Consider the following 14,973-nt stretch of genomic DNA (forward strand, 5'->3'; position numbering starts at 1 on the left):
GCAGTGTGGGGGGATGGTCTCCTATAGTTGGTAATGTCTTTCAAACCACTCCAGACCAATGCTGGGTCATTGGCAGAAAACCCGTTTTTCAACTTTTCAGAGTAGCACCTTTTTGCCACTCTGATCTCCTTTGTGAGTGTATTTCTTTGTTATACTGGATCCTGATTCCACTCCTGCAGGCTACTTCTTTGCCCTGACAAAACTGCCTGAGTTTTGCTGTGAATCAGGGTTTATTGTTGTTGAAGGTACAGAAAGTTTTGTTGGGCACACACATGCCCTCACAAAAGCTGATGTAAGATATCACAGTTCCATAGGCCGCGAAATGCATTTCGAATGGGTAGGGCCACGAATGACGTAACGCCCCCCCCCCCAAGCCACACTCGTAACGCATAACTTTATTTATTATTATTCATTATTGCCGTTTTTATTTGTCCTGATTATAGCCTACACTTGAGTCACAATCAAATAGTATAATCAGTATGGTTAGAAAGCATAAATCATTTGACACGTCAAGTCCAGTTGCATAGGATTAAAAAATGTCAACGCTCACCACCCTGTCTTAAACGTTCCCAGAGACGTTCCTCCGTCTCTCGTTGTGGTGGATGAAGTCACTGGCAATGGCGAGACCATCCACATTGGCCAAAGCATCCTTGTGTGTGTGGCTGCACCTCAAGTCAGAGTCTCCTTTGGGTCATTGTTGACCTTAGATAAGTCTTCATACGACGAAGGATTGAGAAAGACCTCTCGGCGCTGGCAGTTGACACGGGAATTGTATAAAACAATTTCAACAGCCTGTGTACATCTGGCAATAGGGTTTTCACTACCAGGGCAGCATTCATTGCCGATGTTACTGATGCTACCGTGGTGACGGTAATTTCAGACGTTCGGATCGCATCTGGCAGCATATTCAACTGCACGTAAACTGTCAAAGTCAAGTTCTGGGGCTAATTAGCAATTCTACTGCTGGTTCCTCAAGCTCAGAGGGCTCGTTGTGAGCTGGGGCGAGGCTCATAACGTTGAGGGTAGCGGCGGCAGAGGGGCTAGTTGGAGCAGCAACAGTTAGACATTCTACTTCTGGTTCCTCAGAGGGCTCATTGTGGGCTGGAGTGACGGTGGTTGTCTCAGCTACCTTGGTTAACTTTGACCCGAAGAAATCAGTTATTTTTCGACGCTTCATCATTCATTTGAACGTTACTATTGCTTAAATTTACCGAACACACTAGCAGTTAGTCTACTTACATAGAGCGCTGGTATTTTGTTCTGTGAAATTCACGTCCGTGTGACGCTAAGCTCACGTGACACAAATAACCAATCAATCATTAGGAAACAGAGTTTGCTGCTTGTGATAGGCTATTTACTGTACGTAGACTCACAGCTAGTGGAAATTAGCCCGGGAAGCGCGCAAAAGTGCAATACATTAAGAATGTAACGTATTTGCGATTTGAATTTTTACACGTTTATGTTTGATGCACGCCAAAGTAGGTATGGCCACGGCCCTACTGGCCATACCGGTTCCGCGGCCTATGGTAAGTTCGTCCAGGTCTGTAGCTGCAGCCTCAAAAACACTCCGGTCAGTGCAGTCCAGCCAGGCCTGGAGAACCAGTTGTGACTCACTGGTCCATTTCCTCACAGTTTTAACCACAGGTTTTGCAATTTTAGTTTCTGCTTGTAGGCTGGGATAACATCAGAATCATGTTTATTGCCCATGTAGGTTTTCACAAACATGGAATTTGACTCCAGTTTCATGGCTTTCTCAGTGTACTTAACATGGAATAACAACACTACAACACAATAATCTTCAGATATATACACAAGGTTTGACTATATACAGGTAAAATAAGAGGTGGTGAGGTACAATGGTGCAGAGAATATATCAGAGATGCTGAACTAGATGTTAGCAGGTTACTTACATACATGCCTGAGGTAGATGGACATGACAGAGTGTACCAGTATATGTACAATGTACAGTACAGTATATACAAAATGGCTTTATTTATTGACAGTGTTAAGTGTTCATTTGAATGACAGTCCGCGGAACGAAACTGTTTTTATATCTGGTGGATTTCGGGTGCAGTGCTCTGGCCTTTGCCAGAGGGGAGGAGTTGGAACAGGTTGTGACCAAGGTGTGATGGATCTGGACTCTGGAGTAATGTTGTCTGCCCGTTTCCTGACTCTGGAGTTGTGTAAGTCCTGAATGGAGGGCAGGTTGGCACCAATGATTTTCTCGGCAGACCTAACTGTCCATTGTAGTCCGTCCCTGTCCTGTCCTGTTTGGTGGCCAGCTCGCAGGCTTTGTGAAGTCCAGTGCATCCGTGGGGAACTTTGCCATGGCGATGCACACACTTGCTCACTAACGACTTTTCTTCTGACACCATGTGGCGTTTCCGTACGCTTACTGGCTTAATCTGATTTATCAGATAAGACACTCGGACACTTTCATATGTGTGCAACAGTGGACAACTTAATTGTATTGTGGCGAATTCTACTGGAGTGTTCCTGCTCGAAGTCAGGGGGTTCATTTGCATATTACCCATGATGCAACTGAAGTGTTAATGTTTTGGTTATGTTGTGGGGTATTGAACATCTTAAAAACGGGCATATCTGTTACATATAGCGGGGATGTGGTGGAAGGTAATGGGGACGTTATGAGAGAAGTTGTATTAGACAGCATGCTATTTCCCACCATGAGTGTGAAGAGTAGGCAAATAGGTTAAGGTCGGTTCTGTGGCCAAGAAAAGCAGATGAGCTGAGACCAATACTAACTTGTGTCTGTTATGACTGGCTTGGCGTACGGTCCTTAAAAGCTTGCTGGTTAACTCTGAAAGGTTGGCTGAGAAGTCCATTATTTGTCCACGTCAGAAGTGGGATCTTAGAGGTTACCTATAGAATGAAGCTGCACAGCTGCCCTCAGATAGTCATCCTTCACCAAGATCGCCTCGCACCTTACTTCAGCCAGGACAGCGACCAAGCCGGGACTGAAAGTGCGGTGGGAGGAGGTGGGGTGCCAGATCCCTCTTCCTCTGTAGACCAGGCTACCGGGGTCCAGGGAGGGGGTAAGGACACTGCTGGATCAGAGCCAACCTCCCTGGATGTCAGCAAGGAGCTACCATGAGAGCACCTGGTTTTGGGCCAGGGAGGGGGCGGGGACACTGGGTTTACAGAGCTGGCCAGGACTGGAAACAGCGGCGACGTCGAGGGTGGGGGCTCGGACCCAGCGGATACAGAGCCGCCCCCGTCATCCATCAGCAGCCCGCGGCAAGGAGCAGCCGAGGATGGGAGAGGTGCTCGGCGGAAGAAACCCTCATGGTGGATGGACCCATCCACATGGGCTTTGGGTTAGGCCAACGGGACGTTGGTCTTTCAAGGAAGGGGGCAGTGTGGCGAATTCTACTGGAGTGTTCCTGCTCGAAGTCGGGGTTCATTTGCATATTACCCACGATGCAATTGAAGTGTTAATGTTTTGGTTATGTTGTGGGATATTGAACATCTTAAAAACGGGCATATCTGTTACAGATAGCGGGGGATGTGGTGGAAGGTAATGGGGACGTTATGAGAGAAGTTGTATTAGACAGCATGCTATTTCCCACCATGAGTGTGAAGAGTAGGCAAATAGGTTAAGGTCGGTTCTGTGGCCAAGAAAAGCAGATGAGCTGAGACCAATACTAACTTGTGTCTGTTATGACTGGCTTGGCGTACGGTCCTTCAAAGCTTGCTGGTTAACTCTGAAAGGTTGGCTGGGAAGTCCATTATTTGTCCACGTCACAATACTCTATTGAGTTCGCTTCACGTGACAGGTGGGACTTAACATGCTGTGTGTATTTTGGCAGTTCATGGCTGAGGTTTGCTCTGTTAAAATCCCCAAGGATAATGAGTAGGGCGTCAGTATATTTGCATTCCATGTTTGTAATTTGATCAGCCGGGTGTTTTAACGTCTCTTTATCACAGGCCTGGCGTGGGATATAGACACCTGCCAGAATAAATGATGAAAATTCCCGCGGTCAATAGAATGGTTTACATTCAATGAAGAAGGCCTCTTATTTGAGGGCTGCATGATTTCTTCCAACACTGACCAACCTTCGTTTATGTAGAAGCATATGCAGCCTGCCACCCTCCGCTCGACAGCTAAGTGAGACACAGGGCGGCATATATGGAGAAGTCCCGAGTGTTTGCCGTCTAGGGGTAGCAGTTCCTCCATCTTGCTGGCCAGAGAGCGGACATTGGCCAGGCGGGTTGACGGGAGCGCGGTTCTAAATCCCCGCTGTCGCAGTTTAACGAGCGCTCCCGCTCGCTTCCCCCCTTCGGCGCTTTAAGACCGATTAAGACCTCGGCAAGACTTTCGTTAAAATGTTCAGTTAAAGTCGGTAAAAACAAAGTCTGTTCAGTTTGTCCAGTGGACAGTTGGAGAGACTTAAACGTTCTTCCATGCTGTATGTGACCAGCGAGTGGGCACTGGAAACTAAACGACTAAACAAAAACAGAAAAAGTACGAGAGAGAGCGCAAAACTGAGTCTACCGTATTTGGCGCCGCTCGACGACATAACCATGAATCATCTAATCCAGTGTTTCTCAACCGGGGGTCCGCGGACCCCTAGTGGTCCGTGGTGTAATTGCAAGGGGTCCGTGAAAATAAAATATCTTTAAAAAAAAAAGATCCTATGACATTTATAGAAATAGGATTATTTTACTCAAATGTGACTGAGACCTTTATCTACCTAAACTATAAAGGGTAACAGGACTTTTTTCTCTAATTACATCTGTTTTACAAGTGTCATTTATTGTATTTTAATAAGAGATCTCGCTCCCGTTTGCATTGTTAAAAGTTACTGCATAAAAATCCTGTTGTTACATATATCTGAAAGTTACTGAATACATATTCTGTTTTGTTACATATATCTGAAAGTTACTGAATACACATTCTGTTTTGTTACATATATCTGAAAGTTACTGCATAAGAATTCTGTTTTGTTAACTATATCTAAGTTACAACTGAAAGCTCTTATTTTTGCCCCAAAGAGTGAATAAATGCTATAATGCAATTTAAAATGCAGTTTCTACTGTTTCTATCAAATTGCAACCCCTCTCCCCCAAGATCAGGTGGAGGGGTCCTCAGGGTAGATCAAAAATACGCAGGGGGTCCAGGACCCCAAAAAGGTTGAGAACCACTGATCTAATCCATGATGAATCAGTGATCAGAGTCCCAGGGCTGCACGGGGGGATTTTTTTAACGCAATAATTTTTAATCCACATTAAAATCAAAGTCATTAATGTGGATGAGGAAACCAGAGGTGTTCTCTGTAAGAGCGTTTTAAATGACACCGCGCCAGTAATGAGAGACGACATCAATGAATCACACGATGCAGATGGAAACGTGCGGCAGCAGCTGTTTAGTTAAAACAGGAAGAACAACCGAGGCTGCAACGCAGGTTGACCGGAACGGAGGCTTGGTAACCATAGCAACCACTACTGGTGCTGACTCGATTTCGTTTCAGTATTTTGATCTGTTGTCCAAGCATTGCCCCACACAGGAAGCTCTCTCACTATTGGTTCTCATTGGGAATGAAACTGGCAGTTGCCATGCAAGTCAGACAGTCAAGGCAAGGCAAATTTATTTGTATAATACAAGTCAGATAGTGATGGTAATTGGGGAGTCACATGATTATCGCCTTGATTAACTGGAGGCTGTTACATTCATGGTAGGTAGCAAGGACATCAAAAAGCAAATTCGCTTTACTGACATCATAAACGTTAATCATTTGCCTATTTCAGCAGGATAACTTCCATTTATTGAAGAATGACATCCTTATCAGTCAGTTTAATAAGCAGCCTTGCAGATCAGAGGATGTTGACGTAACATTGGAGTCGTTACGCTACTTTGGTAAAGTACATTTCTGCAAGACAAACAAAAAGGCAAAGAACCAAAGTCCCCCTGCGTCTTCTATTTCTAGTTCTAGGTCTTTCTGTATTTCTCATTGGAACAGCTAAAAGCTACATATACCCCTGGTATGATCAAATACTTACGGGCATATTCAGAATAATTCTTTACCAATTTAAATCACGTGTCAATCTGTTGAAATGCAAAGGAGCAATAAAATAGAGTTATGATTCCTTAACAGTTTTCTTTTAGAGAAGATGAAAGAGCCAAACTGAGCAAGAATGACAAACATTGTGTCTGTGTGCTTTTTGTTTGGGGAGAGATTTAACCACAACCAACCACCGTGGCCTTTAATGATCTCTCAGCAAGTGTGAGTTTTTGAGGATAAATTTAACTTTTATGCATTTTTGCTGTACTTAAACACAGGGGGCTGTCTGTTTTTCTTGTCATTTGACCAGAATGTGGCTGTTAAAGCCACCACAAACAACATGTCAAACATATATGAGTTCACAGTGAACCTCCGCTAGTCTCAAAGACGGCTGAATCAGTTCATCTGGATACATTTATTGACAGATATGTTTCATCACTCAACTGAGGGACATGTTCAGACTGAAGAGGTCACTTACCTGGATTATTGAGCATGCATCAAGACACTCCGCTTGTATCGGACTCTCAGTTGATAATCAGTGATGAGACTGTTAGTTGATTAATTGATTAGTCGACTGACAGAAAATCCATCCATCCATTATCTTAACCGCTTATCCTGCTCTCAGGGTCGCGGGGATGCTGGAGCCTATTCCAGCAGTCATTGGGCAGCAGGTGGGGAGACACCCTGGACAGGCCGCCAGGGCCCACACACACACACACACTCACACTCATTCCTAGGGACAATTTAGTACTGCCAATTCACCTGACCTACATGTCTTTGTACTGTGGGAGGAAACCGGAGCCGCCGGAGGAAACCCACGCAGACACGGGGAGTACATGCAAACTCCACACAGAGGACGACCCGGGACAACCCCCAAGGTTGGACTACTCTGGGGCTCAAACCCAGGACCTTCTTGGTATGAGGTGACCGCGCTAACCACTGCGCCACCGTGCCGCCCCTGACAGAAAATCAATTTATTATAATGTTTTGTAATCGAGTAATCCTTTAATTCAGGAATCAAATGCTAAGATTTGCTTGCCTTTCTCTGATTTTCATTAAACAATTAATACTTAAGAGCTTTTTTGGCTGTTGGTCCGACTATGTAAAAGGTTTGAGATGACACTATATTATGGATCAGTTAATTAAAAAATAATCGATAGAATAATCAATTTTGAAAATAATCGTTAGTCAGGGATCTGTTGGTGATCACCTGAAAAAGTCCTGCAGCTTCATATAGACTATCGTACACACATGCTATGATTTATCCAGCGTTGGTTTTGTTTCGTGGTGGCTTTAGAGAGTCCTGAATAAAAAACAAAAAAAAAACCAAACTGTTGATTTAGGGCTTAAACATTGCAACGCTCAAACAAACATAAATCCAAAAAAAAAAGTCTGTCCCTAGTTTATGATTGTTAGAGATAACCCAGACTGCTGTGTGGGTTTCTCTATCTGGTTTCTGACCCATGCAAATAATCCTGCTCACAAACTAAACAGACGCTGGCCAAGAGGATGGCGCAACACAGGAGAGCTAACACGTCAGGCCAGGACTCCGCAGTCTACACCCACCTACAGGCCAGTCTTTCAAGGATGAGGATGTGCACATCCTTGATAGGGAGGAACGCTGGTTTGAACGGGGAGTCAAAAGAGGCCATCTATGTGAGGAGGGAACGACTGTCCCTGAACCGAGGGAGGAGTCTAAGAGTACATCTGTCACCATCTTACAATGCTGCGATTGCAACTATTCCCCAATCCTCTGTGAACGGGCTAAGTGCACAAGCGGTCATCATTGAAACTTCCGGGCATCCTGGAGTGCATAGCCATTTCCGGTCAGATTTGTTGTGAGGAGACTGGATAGCTAGCTAGCTGTATCTTTCAAGATGAGTGTCTTAGGGGCAAAGAGGAGGCGACTGGTTACTTATCAGCGACAACAGACAGCGACAACTAGTTACCACTGTTGTGTACCTAAGTGTGCTAACTCATCTCGGTATAATTCGATGATTAGCTTTCATAGATTTCCAGCTAACCCTGAGCTACGAGCCCAGTGGCTAGCTAAGATCCGTAGAGACGAGTTCACTCCTTCCGAGACTACTCGTGTCTGTAGTCGGCATTTCAAGAAAGGCGATGTAGGTATGACTGGGGGAAAGAAAGTACTCAACAAAGGTAGTGTACAATCTCTTTTTGCTTAGAACGAATATTCTACTCCAGCCCCAAGGCTCAATGTTTGGCAACGCCGCCAGAGATGCCCCGGACATAGCGTTACCAGTCTCTGACTCCAACTCTGACATGGAAGCACGGGTACCCGATCACGACTACTGCATTGCACCGGTGACCACCGTAAGGGCTGATCAGTTGGCTGAGGAAAACGAAGTGTTGAAAAGGAAAGTACTGGAGCTGCAAAACTGTCTGGAAAGGTTGCAGCTACAGTCCCGTTTTGGTCTGCAACGTCTCGCAGGATCAGACGAGGACATTCGTTTTTACACAAGGTAAATGAACCATTTTCTGGACTATAAAATAAATGATGTGTCTACCGGTATGTACACTGCCGTGTGTTTACGGTAATAGAAAGAAGGTCTAATGTGCTTATCTTTTTATTCTTAGATTTGCATCATACAAGCATTTCTTGACCTTTTGGCAACTGATAGAGCCAGCCGTAAAAACCAAGATGATAAGGGTCACCAGTGCTGCCTCTTTCAACTCCACTCAACACAAAGCAACAGTAAGTTATGTTATGAGAATCAAATCCAGTGAAGGGAAATGATGGTCATTGTTGTATCCAATGTTGATGTGACGGATGTATGTGCATGTACTGCATGTTGAGAATGGTTTGTGGTTACACACACATGTGGGCAATAGGCACTATATACAATATACAATAGGACATAGGCTACTGGGGCCAAGACTGCCTCAGTGTGATCATGGGTGAATAGGCAACATCTCTCTAGTGGCACTTTTTGATGGTTTAATTGCTTTTACTGTCATGCTGTTGCTGTTGTGATTTAACTGGTCTCTGCATGATAAAAACACAAAGCCCTTTTCATTTATTTTCACAGAAACTGGCACCCATTGACGGACTGCTGCTATTTTTGATGTACTTGTCTGTTGGTCTGCCTCTCAGAGATCTTGCCAAACACTTTGACATTGACCGCACCACAGCCAGGAGGATCATTACAACATGGACAAACTTTCTTTACTTTGTCCTTGGCTCCATCCGCCTGTGGATACCACAAGATGAAGTGAAAGCTCTTTTGCCACCAGAGTTTGAGTCCTACCCTGACACACAGGTGATCCTTGACTGTACAGAGATCTACTGCCAAACTCCCTCCTCTCTCCTTCTGCAGAGTGAGGTCTTCTCAACATACAAATCTCACACAACATTCAAGGCCTTGATAGGAATTGCCCCCCACGGCCCCATAACGTTTATCTCTGCATTGTATGCTGGCTCTATGAGCGACCGAGAGATCTTCAAGATATCCGGCATTACTAACCTCCTCACAGCAGACACAGCCATTATGGTGGACAAAGGTTTTGTGGTGGACTGCCTTGTTCCCTGCAAGGTCTACCGACCCGCCTTTCTGTCGAAGAATGCCCAAAAGTGCAGGGAGGATGTCCAGCAGACGCAGTCCATTGCCCGCTTGAGAGTCCATGTTGAGAGGTGATTTTGTTTTGAATACTAATATTTATATCAATTCTACACTGCTCAAAAAAATAAAGGGAACACCTAAAAACACAATATAGACCTCGATGAATGAAATATTTCAGCTGAAAATCTTTATTTATTAGACAGAGGAATGTGTTTAGAGCAAAATAACCTAAGAATGATCAATGTAAATCAAAATCATTAGCCCATTAAGGTCTGGATTCAGAATCATACTCAAAATCAAAGTGGAAAATGAGAACATAGGCTGATCCAACTTCTGTGGAAATTCTTCAAGACGATTCAAAATGAGGCTCAGTAGTGTGTGTGGCCTCCACGTGCCTGTATGCACTCCCTACAACGTCTGGGCATGCTCCTGATGAGACGACGGATGGTCTCCTGAGGGATCTCCTCCCAGACCTGGATCAGGGCATCGGTCAACTCCTGGACAGTCTGTGGTGCGACATCGCATTGGCGGATGGTACGAGACATGATGTCCCAGAGGTGCTCGATTGGATTCAGGTCTGGGGAACGTGCAGGCCAGTCCATAGCATCAATGCCCTCGACATACAGGAACTGCTGACACACTCTGGCCACATGAGGACGAGCATTGTCATGCATGAGCAGGAACCCAGGGCCCACTGCACCAGCATATGGTCTGACAATGGGTCTGAGGATCTCATCCCGGTACCTAATGGCAGTCATGGTACCTCTGGCTAGCACGTAGAGGTCTGTGCGGCCCTCCAAGGATATGCCTCCCCAGACCATCACTGACCCACCGCCAAACCGGTCATGCTGGAGGATGTTGCAGGCAGCAGAACGTTCTCCACAGCGTCTCCAGACTCTCTCACGTCTGTCACGTGTGTTCAGTGTGAACCTGCTCTCATCTGTGAAGAGCACAGGGCGCCAATGGCGAATCTGCCAACCAAGATGTTCTCTGGCAAAGGTCAATTGGGCTGCACGGTGTTGGGCTGTGAGCACAGGCCCCAATTGTGGACGTCGAGCCCTCATACCATCCTCATGCATTCTGTTTCTCACTGTTTGAGCAGAAACCTGCACATTAGTGGCCTGTTGAAGGTCGTTTTGTAGGGCTCCGGCAGTGCTCCTCCTGTTCCTCCTTGCACAAAGGACCAGATAGCGGTCCTGCTGCGGGGTTGTTGTCCTCCTGCGGCCCCCTCCACGTCTCCTGGTGTACTGGCCTGTCTCCTGGTACCTCCTCCATGCTCTGGACACTGTGCTGGGAGACACATCAAATCTTCTTGCCACAGCACGCATTGATGTGCCATCCTGGATGAGCTGCACTACCTGAGCAACTTCTGTAGGTTGCAGATACCGCCTCATGCCACCTCTAGTGGTGAGGGCACTAGCAAAATGAAAAACTAACCAAAGATCAGCCAGAAAAGATGAGGACAGGCAAATGGTCTGTGGCCACCACCTGCAAATCCATTCCTTTTATAGGGGTTGTCTTGCAAATTGTCTAATTTCCACCTGGTGGAAATTAGACAATTTACCAACAGGTGAAATTGATTCACAAATCAGTGTTGCTTCCTAACTGGACAGGTTGATATCTCAAAAGTGTGATTGACTTGGAGCTACATTGCATTGCTTATGTGTTCCCTTTATTTTTTTGAGCAGTGTATTTTACATGGTTAAGATTTGATGATGATATGCTGTATCTCATGAATTAAATATTCTGCTCATTTCTCTTACAAGAAATGTATATTGTATATCTTATGGGTATCCTTATGTTGTTCATTTTTACTTTTTCTTCTTTGTTTCAAACCTGGACAGGTGTATCCGGAGGGTCAAAGAAAACAAGCTGTTCAGCCAGGTCATACCGCTGTCTGTGTGTGGAAGTATCGATCAGCTGTTCAATGTAGCTTGCATCCTGGTGAACTACCAGAATGGACCTCTGGTGAAAGCCTGGGCAGGTAAATGTGTAACTAGTATTTGCAGTTACTACATATAAATTGATGGAATAATGGCACATTTGCAGACATTAGCGGGGTTAAGGTTATAATTTTAGTAATAAAGCAAATTTGACATTAAATAATTATGCATTTAATTCCAAAAGGAGAGAGACGCCCTCAGGAGCAAACCCACGCTGACCTCACAAGCATCCAGGACCAGGAGGACCATCAGCCCACAGCCAGCCACACAGACCTCTGTCACCAGGAGTAGGTTGACCATCAGCCCACAGCCACACAGACCGCTGTCACCAGAGGTCACAATCGCATACATGTGAGCTACTGCTCCGTTTACCTAATCAGATGTCAGCATATTGTCCCAGTGAACCAATTCTCCATTCAAACATATCATATCTCACCTGTATTGTATTTGTTGTATTCATTGTCCATCCATTGTATATAGTGCCCATACTCAAGTGCTTTATCCTGTTGTATAATATTGTCTATCCATAGTACGCAGCTCATAATACATAGTCCATAGTACATACTAGCCATATGCTTCACAAGCTTTTTGTCACATGGCATCTTGCCATACTCCATGTTGTCTGCCACTCTTGTTCCTGTTATTAAGGACAAAGCAGGCAAAGTAGGGAGTTTAGATAATTATCAACCGATTGCTCTAGCCAGTGTGGTATCTAAAGTGATGGAGAAAATTTTATTTGACAGATTAAGTTCTTATTTTATAACTACTGACAACCAATTGTTGTTCATCTATGCTTGCTTGTTTATTCTGTAAAGCACTTTGTGAAAAGCGCTTTATAAATGAAATTGACTTGTCCTACATCATATCTATCTATCTGTTATTTTATTTTTCTATTCCTCTGGTCATAACATCGAGAGTATTTGGTCTGTTGGTGCTTGACAAATTTCAACAGGGGAATCACTCAGAAATGGTCAATAAAAACAGATTTATTGTAAAAACATATTACAAACCAAAGAGCAATTCTATTCTCCACTGACAGAACACATGGCAGTCATACAAATTTTACATACATTACCACTTACTGCTTATCCTTCAAGCAAACAGACATGTAAATGTTGAAAAAGAAGTAATCCCCTTTCTCCCTAATGGTTGTAGCAACATCAGCATCTTTGTAGAGCCTCTGGATCACCATATCCTCTTCCGCACACACTACAAAGTCACACCACTACATCCCTGAAACCAGGAGCTGGCCTTTCGTCTGCCAGAAGTAGGAATGCTGCTTTTTCAATGTCATGGTGTCACCTTCCACTTTCAAGTACTTACAGCCAACGTAGCTTTTCACATTTGGACATTTTATCTCCAGCAGGCCAAAGGGTGGATTTTCTGTTGGGTCAAACACAACCCCATCAGGAGAGGATCCTAACCAGGGAGCGTCTGGGTGGATGATGAACCCACATGGCCAGTAATTGGTATTTTTAACCCGGCAATAGTCTTGTATGGCAGCAGGATCCAATGCCAACCCCCGTTTCATCAGTGGAGTTTGAACCACACCCTTGATCATCCGCTCAGCAAGGTGTTCTGCCGACCTGGCACCCCGAACATGGCAAACCTCTCTGAAGTGGGAAGATGTCACCCTATCCCTCCTGACTCGGTGCCACTCCACACATGCACTCTGCTCCCTCGTAGCAGCCTCTATTTTCCTCGCCATATCAAGATTGTTTGCTAGGGAGATAAGATAAGACCTTTAATTGTCATTGAACAAGTACATTTACAAGTACAGTGAAATTGGACGCAGTCCCAAGGTGCTAGTAATAGTAGTAAAAAAACACACAGCATAATAATAATAAGAAGAAGAAGATAAATATAAAGATAAAATGAGACAGTTTAAAAGTGATTTCAGTGCATGTGCAGGGGTGTAGCCTTACACTATGCTGTACTCTGTATAGCTACTATACATACATACATACATAGCGATCGCAGCTGTAGCTGCTCTTGAAGACTACTCCGATACTAGCAACTGGTGGGTGCGAGCCTACAATTATCCAATGGTAGAGGTGGCGGTGGACGGGCATCTGGGTGGATCAGAATCACACGGCTCACAGGCACCGGGTGTTGGTAAGAGACTGGACTCCCCTCCTGAACATCACCAAATTTTGAGCTGACCAGTGGGACTTCAGCACTAATTGACATGTTGGTGATCAGCGGTGCGATATCAGCTGGAAAGTCCTTATAAGCCTCTGCTACTTTAAGGACGTCGGGATCAGGCAGCTCCCCCCGCACTGCTTTATAAAGTGTGCTCCTGTGTTGAATATAGTTTGGGCATTGGAATTAGAAATAATAACTTCACACTGGAAGTTAATCGATGTGTTGCATTCCAGTTTATAATGAAACATAAATACCTGACACCATTGCCAGCGGTCCTCTGCTTCGGCTTGGTTGATAGCACCACCATATCGCTGACCCGACCTGCCTTCACACCCCAATAATATGAACATGTTAGTCAGTTAAATTATTTATTTAGTTAAATTATGTATGTACTAGTAAGTGACCCGCAACCAAGTTGCGGTGATCATGACGTTTATTAGCTATCCACCCGTGTAAATCTCCCTCCTCTTCATCCTGCCAGCTAACCGCCTTCCCCCTGCCCCTAACCCCCCCCCACTCCAACTCCCTCCCCCAAAATGCTCAGAATCACTTGAAATGCCGAGAAAAGTGGTTTTTAGCCATTTTTAGAAAAATGAATATTTTGCATAATTATGCATAATTATTATAATTATATTGTAATTTTCTGCTATTTTTCTGGTCCTCTCTGGAATACCTACCACCTGCAAAAGAAATTAGGATCATAAATGCTTTAGTTTTCGGTCCCGCTATCTACACTAACACACACACTAACACCACACACACACACATTCCGAAAATATATGAGTCGAAGGTGCGAAAGTAGCCACACCTGTACGACACGTCACAGAGAGGATACATACCAACGTCTCTTCAGTTCATTGTCTTGTAGAGCCAGCAGGCGAGAGCATCTCTTCCTCGTCGTCAGTGTCGGACGCCATGACAGAAGAGTGTAAACACGCGAGCATTGTGGGTAATGTAGTGTTTCAGGAAACTACAACGCGGAAGTGCGCTCGACTATGGAAGACTCTCCATCTTCCGTGGCTTGTGCCAGCGCTGTTCCGTCTCTGTACAGCGCAACACCGGGGGAACAGCTGTGAGTTTTAACTGAGAGTAGTGTGCAGTCTGAAACAGCAGTGCAACATTATGATTGCAGAGTGCTGTTGCAGCCACACATGAACACTCAGCCTCAACCATTTGGACTGGGGAAGAATCGGCAAGCACAACCTATAAACAAAAGAAAGATCATCTAAGTTGAGCAGTCAGGGTAGCCTGTGGTCTAAGATGGTCTATTTCTGTTGTAGATAG

At 44.8% G+C, this 14,973-nt stretch overlaps 1 protein-coding gene across 2 annotated transcripts; it reads right to left on the minus strand.

The window, feature by feature from the left end:
• Window positions 1-12,518: 12,518 nt before the first annotated feature.
• On the minus strand, window positions 12,519-14,638 carry LOC130111926 (uncharacterized). 2 transcript variants are annotated; one of them, XR_008810187.1, is made up of 4 exons: window positions 14,529-14,638; window positions 13,944-14,014; window positions 13,512-13,843; window positions 12,519-13,266 (listed from the first exon to the last, which is right to left on the minus strand). XR_008810187.1 is itself a non-coding variant. In XM_056279227.1 (4 exons), the coding sequence occupies exons 2-4, from the start codon at window positions 13,994-13,996 to the stop codon at window positions 12,770-12,772; spliced, it is 813 nt and encodes a 270-aa protein (XP_056135202.1). In that variant the 5' UTR covers window positions 13,997-14,014; window positions 14,529-14,638; the 3' UTR covers window positions 12,519-12,769. The 2 variants fall into 2 exon arrangements, 1 of the variants encoding a protein (XP_056135202.1); XM_056279227.1 differs by having other exon boundaries at window positions 13,581-13,843.
• Between the last annotated feature and the right edge of the window lie 335 nt (window positions 14,639-14,973).

Source organism: Lampris incognitus, chromosome 4 (assembly GCF_029633865.1).
Source record: "Lampris incognitus isolate fLamInc1 chromosome 4, fLamInc1.hap2, whole genome shotgun sequence".
NCBI lineage: Eukaryota > Metazoa > Chordata > Actinopteri > Lampriformes > Lampridae > Lampris > Lampris incognitus.